This window comes from Ascidiella aspersa, chromosome 8 (assembly GCF_963924565.1).
Source record: "Ascidiella aspersa chromosome 8, kaAscAspe10.2, whole genome shotgun sequence".
NCBI classification, from domain to species: Eukaryota; Metazoa; Chordata; class Ascidiacea; order Phlebobranchia; family Ascidiidae; genus Ascidiella; species Ascidiella aspersa.
The window spans coordinates 13,787,631-13,806,316 of NC_139454.1; the positions used below are offsets into that span (position 1 = coordinate 13,787,631).

Genomic DNA, 18,686 nt, shown 5'->3' on the forward strand with positions numbered 1-18,686 from the left:
ATAGTCGAAACATGATTCTACCAAAATCAATCAAACATACTTTTCACGGTCTTGGTTTAGTTTTTCGCCAGAAGTTAGCCATTCAAAACTAAGCGGTTTCAATGCAGGTGTTCGCTTTGCGTCGTAAAAGTTCGCTTTTGCTGGACGTTAATTGGTTGTTTCTGCTTATTTTTTGTGACGTCATAACAAATCACTATTTTATGATGTCATACCCATCTCTAGTCTATGACGTCATTACTGATTAATGATAGACGGAAATTAGGGAAATTCCCTAATGTTGAAAATTCGGAACCTCTTCCCCTTTTTGATTTTCTGGATACCCACCTGTATATGGCTATTGTATAGTGAGAAAAATTTATCCAAATTTTAAGGCAAGATTAACATAATGTAATGTATGCATTTTTACTTTTTGTGCAGACTTATGCGATTACTGTGTAGCCATTAGCTGTGGAGATATATAGTGGTAATCTTTTTATACATCAAGTGAGCGCCTAAAGGTAAACGTTTCTCAACTGAAGCCAAATAGATGTAATGTTTTTTGTGGTTCACACAATAACCTTAGTTCAGTTGCACACTTTAAAAACAACATGTTTTTAATATTACTTGAACTTGGTTTTCTTTTAGTAAAGTATATAAAGTACATTTATAGTAATAAATTATATTTAATGTGTGTATATTGTAGAGTGCAACACTGATGCATGTACAAAGACATTGAAAAAGAGGAAATCATGTGACATGCAACTAAATAAGGTTTTTAATTTTTAATTTTTTTTTGTCTTAAATTAACCAAAAAATTGATGTTGTAAATTGTAATTTCTTCGATTGTGTTGACCTTGTTTGTTGGCCCATCATAGCTGATGGTGTTTTACCATTATATTTAAAATGTTTTGCGGATTTTGTGTAATTGTATTTTCTTGTTAAAAAGTTTTAGTCTGATAATTAAAATAAATTGCAATGCTAAAAGGGTCTAGTAGATGGACATTATCTTGATTAAGACGTTTTAATACAAGCTTTTATTATTGTAAGTTTTATGTTCTCAGATTTACTGAGGCAGTTTCTTTAAAGTACCAAAGAACAAGTTAATGCGGGCACGTCTTTCAGTAGCGCTGCGATTTCAATATCACAGTCAATGCTGTGATAACCTTAGAAGCGTAAAACATGTGGTAAAACAACACATGTAAAAATACACAACATTAAGTTAATGTAACTGGGAAGTAATTAAAGCATCACTTTTAAAAGGTGGGCTGCAATTGCGGCTTCGTGAGTAGATTTTAACTACTTGAATCGTTATCTATCCAAGACTGCAGCCCCTTGAACGTTGACACCTTATCAACACTGCTGTACCTGCTCAACATCTGAAAGTGCTAATTAATGCTCCGACTATACAAACTCAGAATGATAAGAATTGCGTTTGGCCCTTGCATATATTAAGTACAACACCTTGTGTATATTAAGTGGTGTATCCGGGGATTATGGGATTCGGCCCCCACCCCCCTCTCCCCCTTTTTTTTCAAGTGCATTTTTCGTTTTTTGTTTGTTTTTGTCATGGTTTTACTCACTGTCTGAAGCGGCAGTGTTTTGTTGTAATTGGGTCATGCATCTCAACCTAATGTGATTTATATTTTTTAACTAACCTAGATTTTCTGTAAAACGTGGTCAACTGTGACTGTCTTGCACAATTTAAAAAAAGGTGTGCTTGTTAATAGTGAAATATTGAATGTACCAAAATCAATGACCAATATTTTATGATGCAAGACGAAAATGGGGGAATTTCCAAAAATGAAAATTTGGACCCCCATTTTTGGATTTCTGAATACGCTCCTGTGACAATTTTCAGCATCCCAAAAATATACATATAAGTTGATTAACGATAAGACGCAATGGCTCTTGGTTGCGTAAATAATATATATGTATATATAAATATATATATTCCTTTTAAAATTATGTCAATTACCTATTTTCGACTTTACAATTTATTCCAATGCTGATCTTGATCAAAAAGTATCGTGATCTGACCCCAAAAAATGTCTTGTAACACCTGCTGGCCAAATTATATGTTAAAAAATATGTTTGAGACCGATCCCAAAGAAAATAAAAATATTTCGTAAAAGACTATACAAAATTGATTTATTAGGATAATTTTGTAATCAAAATATTCTATTTATATTTATTTTGATTTAAAAAAAAATAATTTCCAGATCAGTGACAAACCAGCACTTTGCACCTGAAACCTTAACTGTTAAACGGCTTTCGTCCCAGGGTTGGCACCAGGCTTGGCATCAGACGCTTTGTTGCTTCACAAACAGAACAAAATAAGCAATACATCCAATATGACCTAATTCTGTATTGGAGAAATCGCTACTGCCATAAGGAAGTAGGGAGCAAGAACAAACTTATAAAATTATTTTATAGTATTTTAGGTTTTTTGCCCTCCAATTCGTCGGTGTAGAACCAAACAGGGCTGTCCAATTTTGATAAAAATTTTTTTTTCAATTTTATTGTATTATGGACCTGGCTCTTTTAAAAAAATAGATTTTCATAGCCTATATCTCAAGTTTATAATGTCTATGTCCAAATGTTATTTCTGCCAAAAAAAAAATTCAAATCCAAACTGGTCTATGTCAATGTGTTGGACATAAACCAATGTGCTAAGCAAAACATGTTTGGCTTAAGTCCACAAAGTTTAACTTATTTTTGGATTTAGTGACCAACATTTGTATACATTGTGGTTTTAAGCATAGTATCACAATCTACATAAATTGTATTTATACCATTTAATACTTATGTACACTGTACACACAATTGTCATATTGGGTAAAATCCGACAAATAATCTAAATCAGTGGTTTCCAACCAGGGTTCCGCTAGTACAGTCCAGGGGTTCCGCAATTTTTAAATTGTTTAGCTAATTGAGGTGTGTTTATTACACCTGGGGTTCCCCGAGCCAGTTGAAATATTGCACTGGGGTTCCTCGAGCCAGTGAAATGATTCCATAGGGTTCCACTCCAGCAAAAAGGTTAAAAAGCACTGATCTAAATCATGCTTGTTAATGTTAACATAAAACATTCAGTGCCATGTATTAGGTACAGTTTTTTTGTTTTTATATCTACACAAACCAAGCCACCATGTGAGAAAAGAATAACAAATTGAAAACTGAAGAAGTTATGCTGGCTTTTGTGTACGCTAGCCAAATTCCTCTATGGCAAAAAATCCCCACAATATTATCACGTGGGTCTTAGTTCAAACAGGTCTTTACGCGTTTAGCAACTTTTTTTCTCGGGTTGTCAAGCCTTATTGGTAAAAATAAACAATACGTGAGACAACAGGTGTGGGTATTACCCTGGTTAAACAAAACTTGACTGAAATTTTTGTAATCGAACAAAAAATAAGAAATTAGCATAAATAAGTTTGAATTTAGTTGATATGATCCACTTCTTACGCATCCATATGTTTTTACAAATGTTGGATAATTTTTGTCCAGAAATATTCCTAATAAATCTAACCATGTAAGATTACTGCGGAATGAAAAGCACCTTAAAGTTGGAGTCAAAAACGAAAACGTCAAAATTACAAAATAAGTTTAGGTTGTGAGATAACAGGTGTGGGTAGAATAGATCAGTGGTTCCCAACATGGGGGTGGCATATTTTTCTTATTTGCGGCAAAACAGTCGTTAAATATATCTTAAACCGCAAATTTAGGTACTTGTGCATACTTATGGCTTAAATCGGGACATTCCAGATAATAAAATACATTTTTTTCCGCCTTGGTACATGTGACCGGACTCAAAATTTCATTTGGGTCGTTGACTCTAGTTGTATTTATTGTATAATTAGAAGTTAATGAAATTGGTTCTGGGCAAAATTTTCCAAAATTTCAATAAATTTCAAACGCAAAACGAACATAATATGGTTCATGTAATTAGGTTTGCACTGTAATGATATTAATGCTAATTTGTTATGTTTTGTTCACTTATATAAAAGTTCAGTGAAGATAATTTTGTCGCTAATGGAAAACTTACGGAAAGTGAGATAGCTTTTATTTATAAGTTGGCAAACTTGTAACACTTTTTCTATGTTGATAATATTTGGGTTGCAGTGAAAAACGGTTGAGTAACACTGCGTTTCATTTTCAGTTTGAATTACAAATCCTCTGTTAATTGATATAGTTTGAGTTTTTTTTCTCACGTGTATTTTTTGCCATTTTCATTTATAAATTGTGATATTCATTTTCAGTTTGAATTACAGCCTTCTACCTATTTACCTTTTTTTGTTTATTTACAATGATTTTTGCAGTAAAAAATCTTTTTAGAAGAAATTCATGTGTATCTGTCGTTTGGTTTCACTTTACATCTCTGCTTTGCATCTTCCAGGTGTAAAATGTTTGTGACATATTCCCCCAACCCAGGTGTCCTCACGGGGCGTCAGAGTGTTAATGTCAAATTTGTAACAATCTTATTGTTTAACTGGTCAGTTAAAAATACCATACATAACTCTAAAGATTTTATATACAACAACTGGTTTTATGTTAGGCACTGGCCAGTGTTTTTTAAGGTGTTTTGGGGGACCGAAACGGTCCCCCAAATTTCTCCAGCGGTTTCCCAAATTTTGGACTTGCAACTTTTTGGTATTTAAATGAAACACTTGCGGTCTCTTAAAACTACTTAGCGGTCACCCAAACCAAACCTTAAAAAAACCCTGGGCACCGGTAATGCATTCAGTATTACTCGGTGAATGAAACATAGTCAATAGGTAGGTATAGTGTGATTAATACGGAAATTTATAAGTGAATAAAAATTGTTCAAACCAAATGGCACGGAGCACCCATACGTATTTCTGAAGGTTTATTTACATAACAGCATTAAACATATTTTTATTTCTGTAACAGTTATTTACTAAACTATGGGGCTAAGTCCTAAACCAAAATTATCCATTTTGAAAAATTTTGGAACCAAATTGGGCTATGTCCAAAAATGGGGCAAAAAAATAAGGGGGCTCCAATAAATATAAAACCCATTTAGTATTTTTCACATAGTTTGCATTGGTAACCATGAATAGTTTCATTGGCATTGCTTTTGAGTGGATATTATAAAACAGACATAAACCGCTGAAAAAAAAACGTTTTGGCGTTTCACTCAAAACGTTGAAAATGACATAGCCCAGTTTGGTTCTACGCCGACGAATTAAATCCCTCTATCGGGGTAAACTTCTAAACCCCTAGAACTGCATCTTCATACCACATTGTGCCATGTCTGAAAATTCAAAGTTCCTATGATATATACTTTATTTATAAAACTCTTTGACAAATCGGTCTGAAACATACCAATCCAAACCCAACCAAAAAAAAAAGTCTGCAAAAACAACATATGTTCTGAAAATAAGTTTTGGCCCACATAGATATGTATAGTCACTGTTACGGCTTCATTGTATTTAATTTAATTTTTTTACCAAAATTTCTTAACTAAAGCCGTATGTGAGTTGTTAGTTCAGGTTTTACATTGAATTAATAATAAGAAAAATAGCCTGACAAACCCAGAAGTTAACAAAGTATACAAATTTATTAGGTATTTCCGCACCTTAGAAGATGGTTACAAATCAAACAAAGTTATGTACAAATCAACTCGAGAAACAGGCAGAATTTCATTAATTATATACAGAGAATTGAACTTCTTGTCACACGACAATATTCTGAATATTGCCATCAGAATTTATCTCCATAGGGATTTTACAAAACAAGAGAGGTCTCCTAGAAAACAGAGCAGAAAAGCATGGCAACAGCGGCCGCTTAAAGATCATCGTCTAACAGCAACCACAAATGTTACCAAAAAAAATCTTTAAAAGCCACTTAAAGTTTTGCGAGAGAAATCTTCAAACATTAGTAGGTTGAAATTGTAGCGAAATTACAAGCTTAAGTGACAGCAGCACGGTGTCAGCTAAAGGCGTGGTAGTTTTAACTCCCAGAACTGACGCACTAAGAAGTTACATCACAAAAATAGTTCATTTTATCAATCAGGATAGAAAAACTTGGAATTCCTAAGCCCTATTTTAAAAGAAAATAAGAGCAAATTGTATAATTATTTGAATCCACAATTGGTGTATTCAGCAAATGATGTTTGTATATTGATGTTAAATAAAAGCAGGTTTGCTAAAGTTCGGGTATAACCAAACAATGCCATTAAAATTAACCTATTTTTTTATTAATTTATTTTTCAGGTAAAAATTACATTCTTAAATTTGTATCTTTTAAAAAAAAAACGTTGTTGTTATTTCTATACAACCAAGTTTAGTTACGTTATAGCATAGCATAAAAATGCTGTCCGGATTCCTGAATCGATACATTAATTGTGTATTTATCCACCTATACAAGAAATACATATTTTGAATGTAAACTTTAAGTTTAAAGCATGGCAAAAAACAGTATTTAATTAATTTATTAACATAGTAGTGGAGGGTTGCTACAGATTGTGACCGCTGGACAAAATATCAGGTAAGACCGGAAACTGTCTGTGGGCCACCTAAAATCCTGTTGCGGGCCGTATGTTTCTCGCCCATGTCCTAGCTTAGGGATGGTGAACCTTTTCATCTCAGGGGTCACATTCACGAGTTTAATCCTTACAAAATGCACAAGGGGGTCATATATTTATTCAATTATATGCAAAACTTTGCTGCTGATGCATCTGGGTTGATAATCAGTTGAAGGTTTTTGAACATTTCTGACCTAAATTGTTAACAAGCGCTGCAGCATTTTTTATGTGGTAACAGGATTCAACAGAAAACTTTTTTTAACATGTTTTAATCCAGGGATGTCCAACTTAAAAATAACGGCGTGCCAATTTTTATCCTGTTTAGTAACTAATTCTGTCTAATAACAAAAGCGTTTTTTTAACAAATATTAAAAACGTGTAGTAGCAGTGCCCATTACTGCATCTAAGTGTCCGTCGGTGAGCTGACTTTTGCTTCTTGTTTCTTCACACCAAACTTAATAGTTATGTGAATGCTATCCTTCACTACAATATAATGTTATAGTATTAGAAGTAATTGTTAGTTGTTGTGATTGCCGCGGTTGTTTTCATAAAACAATGACAATTTACTGTATAAAAAATGAAGTATTTTTTGACAATTAGCTGAATAACAAATTAAGTATTTTAGGGGAACTTGCGTGGCATTTTTATTAGGTCGCATGCCACATTTGGCTCACATGCCGCTTGTTGGACACCCCTGTTTTAACCAGAATTTTTAGAATTTTTGGTCTGCAAGCTTTTAGTTTCCCCTAAAGGATCGCCACCCTTTACGTTTTACTAAGATAAACAAAATGCTTTTAGTTGTCTGCTTTTCGTCATGCATTGGTTGAAGTGAATGCCTACTCCTGATCCCTAAAACACTTTTGCTCGATCCACAGATTGGTCAGCCCTGAGTGCTACTATCTAACGAAGAATTGTTTTTTTACATTTATTCTTTTGTGAAAATAATTGATAACATTTCGGTATTTCTAGAGAGACAAGTGGGTCATTAAAAATCTGGTGGGTCAACCTTCCATATCTTGTTTTGGCCCAAATGTAATACATAAGTTAAATTTGCGTTTGATATTTTATTTTATTTACTTTAATTATGTCTCTTTTTTTAGAAAAAGAATGAATACCAGACTCCTGACAATGAAAGGTAATAGCACCTTTTTATTTTGAATAGTGTGCCTAAAAAAATAACTTGCCTTGCACTTAAGACAATCAACATGTAATTAACAGTTTGTTGAGGTCAACTTTAAACACTTTTTAGGTTCGCATACAGACCACACAAACTGTCATCCATGTGAGGACTTCAATATAAATAAATAATTTTGAGAAAGTTGATTGTCTGATTTTGGTTGTTCCATTACTTAAGTAGTGTGACGATTAAGGGTATTCTTCAGTAGTAAAATTTCCACCTAACTGTCATTAAATCAATATAAATGAATAAAAATTCTCTAGCTTTTATACATTTTTTCTACAACATGTTTATTAATAAAATTAGTTCTGAGGTACCACTATGATTTCTTTATTTAGTAATGGTGTATACATAATTATATTTAAATACATGAATTTAAAAATAACTAAAGTTTACTATGTTTGTTTCAGCATAAACAGAAATAAATTAAAAAGTGTGGAAGTTGATTCTCATGCCATTCTACCAACTGGTTTGCAAGATATAAAACAGACATTGCAGCAGCATCTTGCAGCAAAAGCTGTACTTTATAATAATAAAAATATAGAAGTCAACTTTCCCAGAATGCTGTTTTCGAAGTCTAAAAGCAAACAAAAAACTACAAGCAAATCCATTGTTATTAAAGAATGCAACACCTTAAAAGAAATGAGAAAAACAGACACCAGTAGCAGTGAGGAAGATATAGATTTTGAGATTCCAAGTTTGGCTACTAGGCGTTCAAGGCGAACAACAACCAAAATTTCTTATCATGAAACTTCTGATGACTGTGAAACTGAGGAGGAAAGTTTAAATGAACTACAAAATAGAAATTTGATAACAAAGAAATATCGCAAAGGTTAGAGTTCAATATTTGTGTCTTTGAAAGATCAACATTATAGAACAGTATGCCGAGGCACCAAAGTTTCTTATTTAAACAAAACTATTAAAAAAATCAGCTGTGACATCACAAATCATAACATGACATCATAATTCAGGGAATATTAGGAAGTGTGTGTTGTTGAACAAACTGCCATATTGCGCACATAAAACAATTCACAGCTAAATTGTTGCTTCGAACCAATTGAATAAAATTGCAATGAATAAAAACTATCTTTTGCATTATCTTGCTTAACAGATTGGATAGGTATTTCTTACAATATAGTGGATGTATTGTAAAGAACCTATAATTTTTTTACAAACAGCACAGGGTTGTTCCTGAGCAAAAATTTACATTCGCCAGTTTGGCGAGCGGCTATCAATCAGCACTCCCAAGGACGAAATAACACTGTATGCAAATTTCCGTTCTAGCAGTCATTTTCTTTGGTTATCGTTAACCGTCTTGTGGTTTCTATAGGTAAACATTAGTTTAAAGTCTGGTCGTTTATTTCCATGCATGGTGACAAATTAACGACCCATAATGCAGTTTACGCTTGAAACAATGCACCCTTTGATAATTTTTTGGAAGTTGATAGATGTTTTATTTTCTCAAAATGCTCTATTCACCACTTGCACTGCACACTGTTTCGTGAATTTCGTAGTCATGGCCTGCCTGTTTTCCTTTTTTCTAAAAATCCTCGCGCTCTTTTTTTCGCATTGTGATTTTCCTGGGCTTTAAAGGACGTTTTACTGCAGGTTGCTTCGCGCCAGAAACAAAACGCCACATTTTGCCTAACACTATAGTTACTGGTTGAAAAGCAAATGATGACAAATTAGTTGTAAATTGACAACTAAACCATTCATTCGCAAAGTTAAGAACCACTTACACCTAAGGTTCTGTGCCGCGCCACGCCCTATAATGGGTTGTTTCAATTCTCCAAAGGCGTCGCATAATGGTTTTGATATCTAAAATAATTGCAATATAAAATATTTTCAGACAGTTGTTTTTAAGCTTTGGCTTGGTTGACCGCCATGAAATTTTGTCGACTAATTGCTAATTCTCAGCTGTAGTGTTGCACAAGTAGGTTATATTTTAAAATACCGTAGTGTTCAGTGGATCGTTTTAGGTCCCTTAAAACATCTTAAAAAACATTGCTTACAAATATTCTTGTAAGACATTTGCATTCAAACTTATTGTTACCAAAAACTGCAGCAATTGCTAAATATTTTCTAATACAAACCATTCAATAAAACAAAAAAGTAAAATTCATATCGCTTGGTTAAAAGCAAGGTCAAAACTTTTCCTAAGGTGACAATGAACGGGTTAAACATTTAAAAAATAACAATGTTTAAGTTAGACAATAGCCTCATAAACTACTAGCCACTGCAGCAATGACGTCTTTGATTGTTTGCCGGTAAACAATTTTTTAAAACAGGACGAAGAGTCTTTATTATGATTATTTCTTGGAAAGTGGCCTTCGATTAACCTTATTATTTGTATATAGTGTTGAATGTATCTTCGCCTTAGTGTTTTAATGAAAGAACTGGCACTAAGTAATATTTCACTTAGCAGTGGTGCTTAACTCAAGTTGTCCTACACCAACAAATTACATTTCCGCCAAAGACACTCGCCCCACTGGCGAGGGTTTTAATCAGCACTCAGCTGGAGCAATTAGGCAAGCGGGCGAGTGCAAAATCCCAACCCTGCAGCATGAACTACATAATTTGGCAGAATGTGCATTTGTATAGAGCTTTAAGTCTGTACACAGGTAGCAAGGGGCTGTTGATCATGGTTAGGCAACCTGGCCAGTTGTTCCCATGAGGAGAGCATTTGGACAGAGTTTATGTTGTAGTTTGAAAAGGGGTGATAATCAGTGTTGTAATGACTTATGTCATTGACTTGACTTGGTTAAGTCATTGTGTTATATAACTTTGGTTGAAATATTTGTTTTTTTTGAGATATTGCTGATACACAGGAAAATTTCTAATTTTAATGTTTTTTATTCTATTTTAATGTCTTAACTTGAAATTGACTTCCTCTAATGACTTGACTGAGACTTTCCCTGGGAATTTGATGACTTGAACTAGCTACTTACGTCATTTTAAATTGACTTGGTCACAACACTTCGATAAACTCTCAATATTACATGCCTATTATAGTTGAAAAGACGCAATGCACTTTTATGAAGAGCAATAAATACAAAACCTGCAATACTTTGGAATTCTACTTTTAACATCCCTATTCACAACGGCCACTTGTAACTCTGTAGTGCCACATGCTGTGTGTACCTAAAATGTTTTGCGTTTTAAAAATGAGTCTAATTGCCTACTTAAAAAAACCCATGCATTTGTTTCAGCACAGCGTCACCCATGATCACAATGTAAAGGTATAAAAACGTGATAAATTTAATTTTTAATTTATTTTATGGTGTAATTTAAATAGGAGCGTTAAACTATCAATAAAATATTTTTAAAAAAATAATAAAATATGGTCCCAACATAATAAAGTGCATCCAGATATACAATTTGGCTGAACTTAGTACCAGATTATGTACGGCGCCTTTAGGCTAAAAATATTCCCTCTAGAGGCAAACATACTAGAAGTGTAAATAAGTTTTGCGCAAAGCGCAAAATTGCAACATTTACATAGTTTAAATACATAAAAATATGGGAACTCTTGTCCAGTTTGCGAAAGAGGTGGCGGCCTTATGATTTACTTAAGTTGCCTTCCTCAGCTATAAAGATAAAAGAGTGTCAAAAGACCATATTATGTATTTTTTTTAAAGAAGAAGCTTTATTAATTTATCCATGGCAAAGGAAAATTTTAACAGCATAACATTGAAATGGTAGTAGAAGTGTTTTTTTAATTTTGTAGAAAGGATATATAGGATTGTATACAAAATTTAAAAGAAAGTGGTTTAGTGGAAAATTGTAAAGAAACCCATGTTTCAGCCAAAGTTAAGTTTATGAAGAAAGCAGTAAATATGGGTTTTAAACAATTGTGAAGGTTAATCTCAAGAATTTATAAAAGTTGAGTTTTGTATATGCCGGTATAAAGTTGAACAGTATAAGTTGCAATCTTTGACAGAGTTGCACTGAATATGTGATAATAGAAATCACCTTGACCTTTGCAAGATAAATGTCAACCTTAATTCCTGATCAGTAGGACGTTTTTTGTCAAAATTTACATGTTAAGTGAAAATTTGTCATAATTATTTTAAGTCAAAATCAATTAAAAATGCACATAAATAGTTTACAAAATTAAAAAAAACTATAGTCATTGTCGTTCATTTGAATTAAAAAAAAAATTATTTTAAGTTGTTTTCAACGACATTTTAACTATATTATATCTGTATTATAGCTATATATGGTATAGCGAGCTTGCAGAATTTACCACCCAGGCCTAGTTTATCGCACGAGGTGTAGCTCGAAATTTGTTTTTGATTAATATAGTTTCGTATCTCTGATTAGGACAAATGTTTTAAACAGTATTGCTGCCTTTTTTCTCTTTTCCTATTTTGATAATTATTTTTCCTATTTTGATAATTATTTTTACGTGTATTTCAACTGTTTACACAACATTTTTCTAAAATAACCAGCTTCTTGTTTTTGTTTGGCATTTTTGTAGTTGTTTGTCTTTTTGATGAGCCAACAATAACAACTCAGCTTTTAAGAGTTCTGCATAACCCCAACACAATATTTGATTTGTGAACCAGCAATCGTCAGTAAAAGATGTAAAACGTGTGGTTGACGACACCAAGACACTAATGCAGTACTTCAAACAACAATATGTTGTTTAAATCAATGTATTTTTAATAGGTCAAAATTTTGTTAAAAAAATATATAATTAAAGGTCAAAATTTGTCAAAATTTCAATTTTTCAGGTAAAAATTTCTGATTTTTTAGGTCAAAAAATAATTGCCCTACTGATCAGTAACAGTTCAAAATACACAGATCTTAAAAGATATATATATATATATATATTTCGCGAACAAAGGCATCATCAGTATATCTTAATTCGAATGTTGGCGAAATATATAAATATCTAAGATCTGTTAATTGTGTCTGACCTTGATTGCTAGCTGTGCTAAGAGTATTTTGAACTGTTATCTTTGACAGAGCAAAGAAATATGTTAGTATGTTTAAAATGATTTGCCTGTTGTGCGAACTTAATGACTGTTTACTGGCAGAGCTAGGATTTCTTTACATTTGTTTTTATTGATTGAAGGGTGTATTGCTGGTTGCTCCCAGTACAGTGGCAAACTGTAATTTCTACACCAAGGTTATAACCTTTCAAGATAAACAAATTATTGGGAAATCGCCTAAAAATGTTAATGGTAGTGTAAAGTCAGTCTCTTGACCAGTGCTTCTCAACTGGTTTTCTGCCATGCCCTCTTTGGTAATTGCCCTGTGCCTTGGACCCCTTTAGATATTAATTGTATCATACTAAACACAGTTTGGTAATTTTGGATTACATATTATTACAACAACATGAAAATTCAAAAGTTGACTTTTAATCATCATGCGAAGCGCAAGAATAATTGCGTTTATTTGGTTTGAATTTGGTAAACTTTAATATAGGATACGTAATGCATTGGGCGCACAAACTATTGCTCGTACTCAATATGTTGGTTTTTATTGAGGTGATTTTGACAAACATGTAGTGAGGGGTTTGACTCCACAGTTGTAAGGCTGCATAGAAACCACATAAAAATGTCACCCGAAGGGAGAAAGACCCCTTTCTCAGTTATGTTGTTAAAGTTGCCTAAAACACAGTTTGTGGAAAGGATGGCGTAATGCTCAACCCCTGTGCACAACTTAGATCTCCAATAACCATATCATACTGTTCTAACTAAACATAGCCCAAATCGGCTGTAAAAAGTAGCAGATATTGTCTAAAAACCAAGAAAATATAAAAAACAGTAGCCTAAAAGTTCGTAAATAGCAAAATTATGAACAGTTATTCTGTAGTTACTTATTTACACATGTGTATTTTGTTTCATAAAAGTAGAATTAACAACAAACGCAACATAGAACCAATAGGATAAATTCTTAAAGGTTAAAGGTTGAAATAGAGTTCACACACACACCCCCCCCCCCCCCCCCCTAAGAATTAGTTTGCGCCCCCGGTTAAGAACCACTGTTTTAGACTTAAAGCAAATCTCTTCCAAACTGAAAGCTTGACCAATAATAACTAACCAGATTTTGTCCCAAAATGATGTGCTTTTAATATTATGGTCCCAGGTGAGGGAAATATTGTTTCACCCTTATCTAGTGCCCCCCCTAAGAATTAGTTTGCGCCCCCGGTTAAGAACCACTGTTTTAGACTTAAAGCAAATCTCTTCCAAACTGAAAGCTTGACCAATAATAACTAACCAGATTTAGCCCCAAAATGATGTGCTTTTAATATTATGGTCCCAGGTGAGGGAAATATTGTTTCACCCTTATCTAGTGTATTGCAGCCCGCAGGTTGATCCACAATGCTTCTTTTGGCTATAAGTTCTTTGTACTATATGCTGGTTATTTTAGAAAATTTTGTGTGAACAGTTTAATTGAAATACAAGATAAAACGAATTGCAGAAAATGCACAAACACCTAGCATACTGTCTAAATGGGGATTGGATAAACACAGCGAATGTTATTCAATATTTGTCTTTCGAGATACACAATTATTTGTAGACAAAACAAAGTTCCATCTTAACCTAAGTGATAAACCAGGCCTGCATGGTAAATCTACTGGCTCTGATTATTTGCCATAAGCCAAATCTTAGAGTTCTGATTATCAATAGGTTACGAACAGATAAATAGGGTATTAGGTTTTGCGTATAGTTATGTGGTTAAAGCAATTTATATGATTTAATTGCAAAATTTCGAAATCTTCTGTTACGTTGTGTCAGTAAATTACCTGTCCACAAGAGCAACGCTTATTATTTTGCGCTTTCCGCAAAATTGCCAGCACTTAGTGCCATATTTTATGCTATCGTTTATGCCCAGTCTTGAATGGCCCAATATGCCGTGTAACTTTTGTGTTTTTTTCTTTCTACATATTGACTGTACATTCTGTTTCTTAGCGGTATTTTCGCGCAGTCGTTAGCTGATAGTGGCCGCAATAGGTGGTGGCTGCTGGCCTGTCTCAAATTAATTTTGAAAGAAATATACATTTACTAATTCTATTTGATAACATTTTTTTTATACGTCTGGCCCAAACACAAGTCATGGTAGGACGTAACAGGCATGCATGTAGTGCATATTGCTCTAATAAAATATAATTTACTTCAATCGTTGTTGGATGTAATTTCTGAATTCTAGTAATATTTTAAACTGATCGTCTAAGTCAAAAAATTCAGTATTGCCCCCCTTTGGTAACTGTCCTCCGACTATATTATAGTAAGACAACATAAAATACAGTAAAATGTATTGTTGGCTGTGCAAAGAAAATTTTTCAGTTTATTTGGTTGAATTTGGTAAAGTATAAGTTCATTAAGCGTAGAAAACACATAAATCACATGTTCACAAATTACCCAAGTGTCTAACCAATGTGCACAACTTACAACTATAACATATTGTTTTAAACATTGCCCAAATCAGTCATAAAAAGTAGCAATTATAGTCCAGATACCAAGAAACTTTTTGAAAATTAGTAGCGTGCAAATTGCAAATCCATAACTATTTCTTTAGTCACTTAACTACAGACGAATAATTTTAATGTAAATAAGTATGACACATCATAAAAACAGAATGAATTCCAAACAAAGCCATTAATTGCCATAAGCCAAATCTACCACTGTATTATACATTAGTAACCTTCAACTAGCAAATTTTATTTAATTAAAACATGAACATTAACTGTAGTCCTATGTGATTTTTCCTAAACAGATTTGTTTACAACTTGTCATAAAGCAATTGCCATACATTTCTAATTGTCAGTCTATGTTGAATGCCTTAACATTATTTAGCACACTTATGTTCAGCTTACATTCATTTGTTGTAAAAGCAGTATATTTATCCAAAAACCATAGAGGACACTGGTCGGAGACCGAGTAATAAAAGTCTCCCAACGCAGAACTTGTTTTGAGTCTTGGTGTTCTAGAACACCTTGTCAATCTGTCGTTTATACCCAAGGGTTTACTTAGAAATACAATGAGCCGAAGGGAAATTTAAACAACTAACTGCTCTTTTAAAACAGTCAATTTAGTTGCATTACTTCTGGGAAAATTTTATATAGTAGCCAAGTAACATGTGACCAGAAGGGGGTAGTAGTTGGTCTTTACAATGAAATAAGGCTCCCAAATATTTCAAGTAACCCCCCCACTTTCTTCAGGTTCTTTTGTTGAATGTTTTACATCTGAATCACTCAAAAGCTAAAATTACTCTTACAATGTTTAATTCTTTTTTATATAACTTAGGGAACAGCAAAATACAGTGTGTTTGTTTGTTTTACTTAAGTCTTGATACAAAGCTTAAGTATGTTTTCCAAATTTTATAATCAGCTCTAAGGCTATTGTTTTTACATCTAGAAATTTACTAGTTGATTACAAAAAAGATTGATAAAAGATCTTTCCTAAACTGTATTTTTAGAGATCAGATAAACAAGATAGAATGGTGCAGCATAACATTGAAAAAAAAAACACACCTTATGAATCAATCTATCACACCTCTATTTAAAATTTGCTGTTGACCAGTGTTATTATAGGTTTAATCTAGGGATATAGCATAACATTTTGTATATAAAAAAACATTAATTAAAAATGTGATGTTTTAGTTAAAGATGGCTACTTTATGTGTGATGTATCTGTAGATTATGATTTTTTTAACTCAGGAAACATCAAAATAAATAATTTAATTTGCATATATTATATTCTGTAATAAATATATTCTGACGAAAATATAGAAAGCAACTATTTAACAACGTATGTAGTTGTTATTTGCATTCTGCTTTTTAGATCACAACAATATTTGTAAAAAATTGCCAATGAGGACTAAACAAGTTGCTTATGAAATACCAAACCATCATTGTGAGGAGGTTAGTGCCATATTTTTGAAAATTAACTGAAATGTTTAAATCAATGGTTCTCAACCTTTTGTGCTTTGTGGCCCCCTTTGAAAAGCTCTCGACCCTCGTGGCCCCCCTGCTTATAAAAATACCAAGGGTCGTGTTTAACGGTTTTTACTTGTTTTACTTCTTTACGTTAATAACCAATACAGCCATTAATCAACTAATAAATGCATTTTTTTTTAATTTAACAAATTAGTCATTTTAATTTAAATTAATTTTGTTAGTTATTACAAAGTTGATCTTACCAAGGTATTTTTTATTTTCGGCTCTGTTTGGTACTGAGCCAAGCTAACCTGAGTACATTTGTCAAGATGATTCCTTGATTTTCGTTTTATTAAGTGGTACTATTACTTTACAAATAAGATATGCATAACCTCGCTGAATATTTGCCTAAAATTGACTTTGAGTAACCCTGCAGCATACTTTATGCGTTTACCGATGGAATGTTTCTTTTGTAACTTAACGCCCTTTAAGGAAATTGCAAAAACCTGGCATTGCATGTTATATATATTTGCTCGCCCAATAGCATTTGACGGACTCTGATTAAGCGAAGGTTATCACTGATGCTGCCGTACATGGATACATACATAAAGCAGCACAGTAATTGTTTTGCCACAGTGAAAGGCCTTTATCCAAACTTGTCACTCGCGTAAGTACGATTGAGCGTAACTTTCAGCGATAAAACAATTAAAAATATCCAATATTCTACTTTAAACATCTCTACTGACGTGTCAGAAAAATGTATTAAAAAGCGTTACAAGAAAGTTTTACAGTCATAATAAAAAACTTTTTATGTTAACTGGCAAATTTTGAAAATAGCGACACTATGGTTTTGTATTACTTAGCTAGAGAGTTATGCCCATGGCCCCCCAATAACTGCTCCGTGGCCCCCCAGGGGGTTTTGAGACTGGAGGTAAAAAAATACAAATTACAGGTTTGCTTAGCAGATAATTTTGGGGGGCACCCCAAATAATTAACCTGTTGACTAAATTGATAGAAATTGTGAATTTATTTTATTAATTTTGTTGATACTGACATTTAAATCTATTCTATTTGATTGAATCTATCCACTGATTAAATCTTTTTCCATTTGACATTTAGTATGACATTTCAATCTATTGAATTTCAATGTATTCCACTGATTCTAAATAAGTTTGCAGAAAAGCTTCTTAAGATGAGCTGCATACTTTATCTCAGGCAATTAAAATCTTTAGTTGAGGCAAATAAGAGTTAAAGTTTTATTCTCTACAATAATTTTTTTAGTTGATTTGATATGAATTATTTTTGTGCCAACTCTGTTTGTTAAAGGTATTCTGCATTTGCAATAAACTAAACTAGATCTGTTGTTTAATTTAATTGTTTTGTTGCCACACCTTATTTAGATTATTAATATCATAAAAGTTTTGAAAGTACTTATGAAAAGGGTTTTGAAGCACTGATCTAGCAGTAAGTTGTAACCATGTTTTGTTGCAGGAAGGTGAATTAGGCACGGTAGACATTGATTTTGATGAGTTGTTACAGAAAAGATTTTACCATCGTGATCTAAAGAGGTTTGTTTTCAAAATCGGTGTGATTCTAGTTATTATTTTTTTTTTTTCTGACCTAGCTCTTTATTATTTTTCTAAACTGGCTCTTTTAACGTTGCACAAACCCTATAGTATCGCACAACAGTAGTGTGCTCAGTGCTTATAGAAAAGTTCCACGTTTTACTTCAGGCTTTGAAAATATTACAACTATGAACATGAGATTCCAGTTGGTCAATTGTAATGCAAGCAAGGTCAGTCTAGGGCCTAGGACATTTGGCCTACAGTGAAATATGAACTAACAAACGCAGTAAGGTTTAACCCCACATTTTCCTGTCTGGACCATTGTTCTACCAATTAAGCTTTGCAGGCTCTGAAAGAAAAAAATGAAAAACAACCTTGACACCATTGCCTGGTGAACCCTATTAGTACAAACTACTTCCTGCTAAAATGAATCTGCAGTACTGTCAGTCAATGCAACCTACATACACACTCCGTTGACTCATTCACGTCCGATTGGCACATGATTTCAATTGTGCGCGAAAACTATTAGATTGT

The 18,686-nt window shown here is 33.0% G+C and overlaps 1 protein-coding gene across 6 annotated transcripts in view; it reads left to right on the forward strand.

The window, feature by feature from the left end:
* The first annotated feature begins 418 nt into the window (after nt 1–418).
* LOC146136234 (lymphocyte-specific helicase-like) overlaps nt 419–18,686 on the forward strand; it is a 50,853-nt gene continuing 32,585 nt past the window's right edge. For 2 of the 6 annotated variants that reach the window (XM_083394961.1, XM_083394964.1), the window contains exons 1-7: nt 419–497; nt 683–750; nt 7,490–7,552; nt 7,621–7,655; nt 8,108–8,529; nt 16,493–16,572; nt 18,079–18,155. In XM_083394961.1, coding sequence (XP_083251087.1) covers nt 736–750; nt 7,490–7,552; nt 7,621–7,655; nt 8,108–8,529; nt 16,493–16,572; nt 18,079–18,155 — 692 coding nt within the window. In that variant the 5' untranslated portion in view covers nt 419–497; nt 683–735. Of the gene's footprint in view, nt 751–7,489; nt 7,553–7,620; nt 7,656–8,107; nt 8,530–16,492; nt 16,573–18,078; nt 18,156–18,686 lie in introns of all 6 variants that reach the window. The other 4 variants (XM_083394963.1, XM_083394966.1, XM_083394962.1 and 1 more) reach the window with 4 other exon arrangements.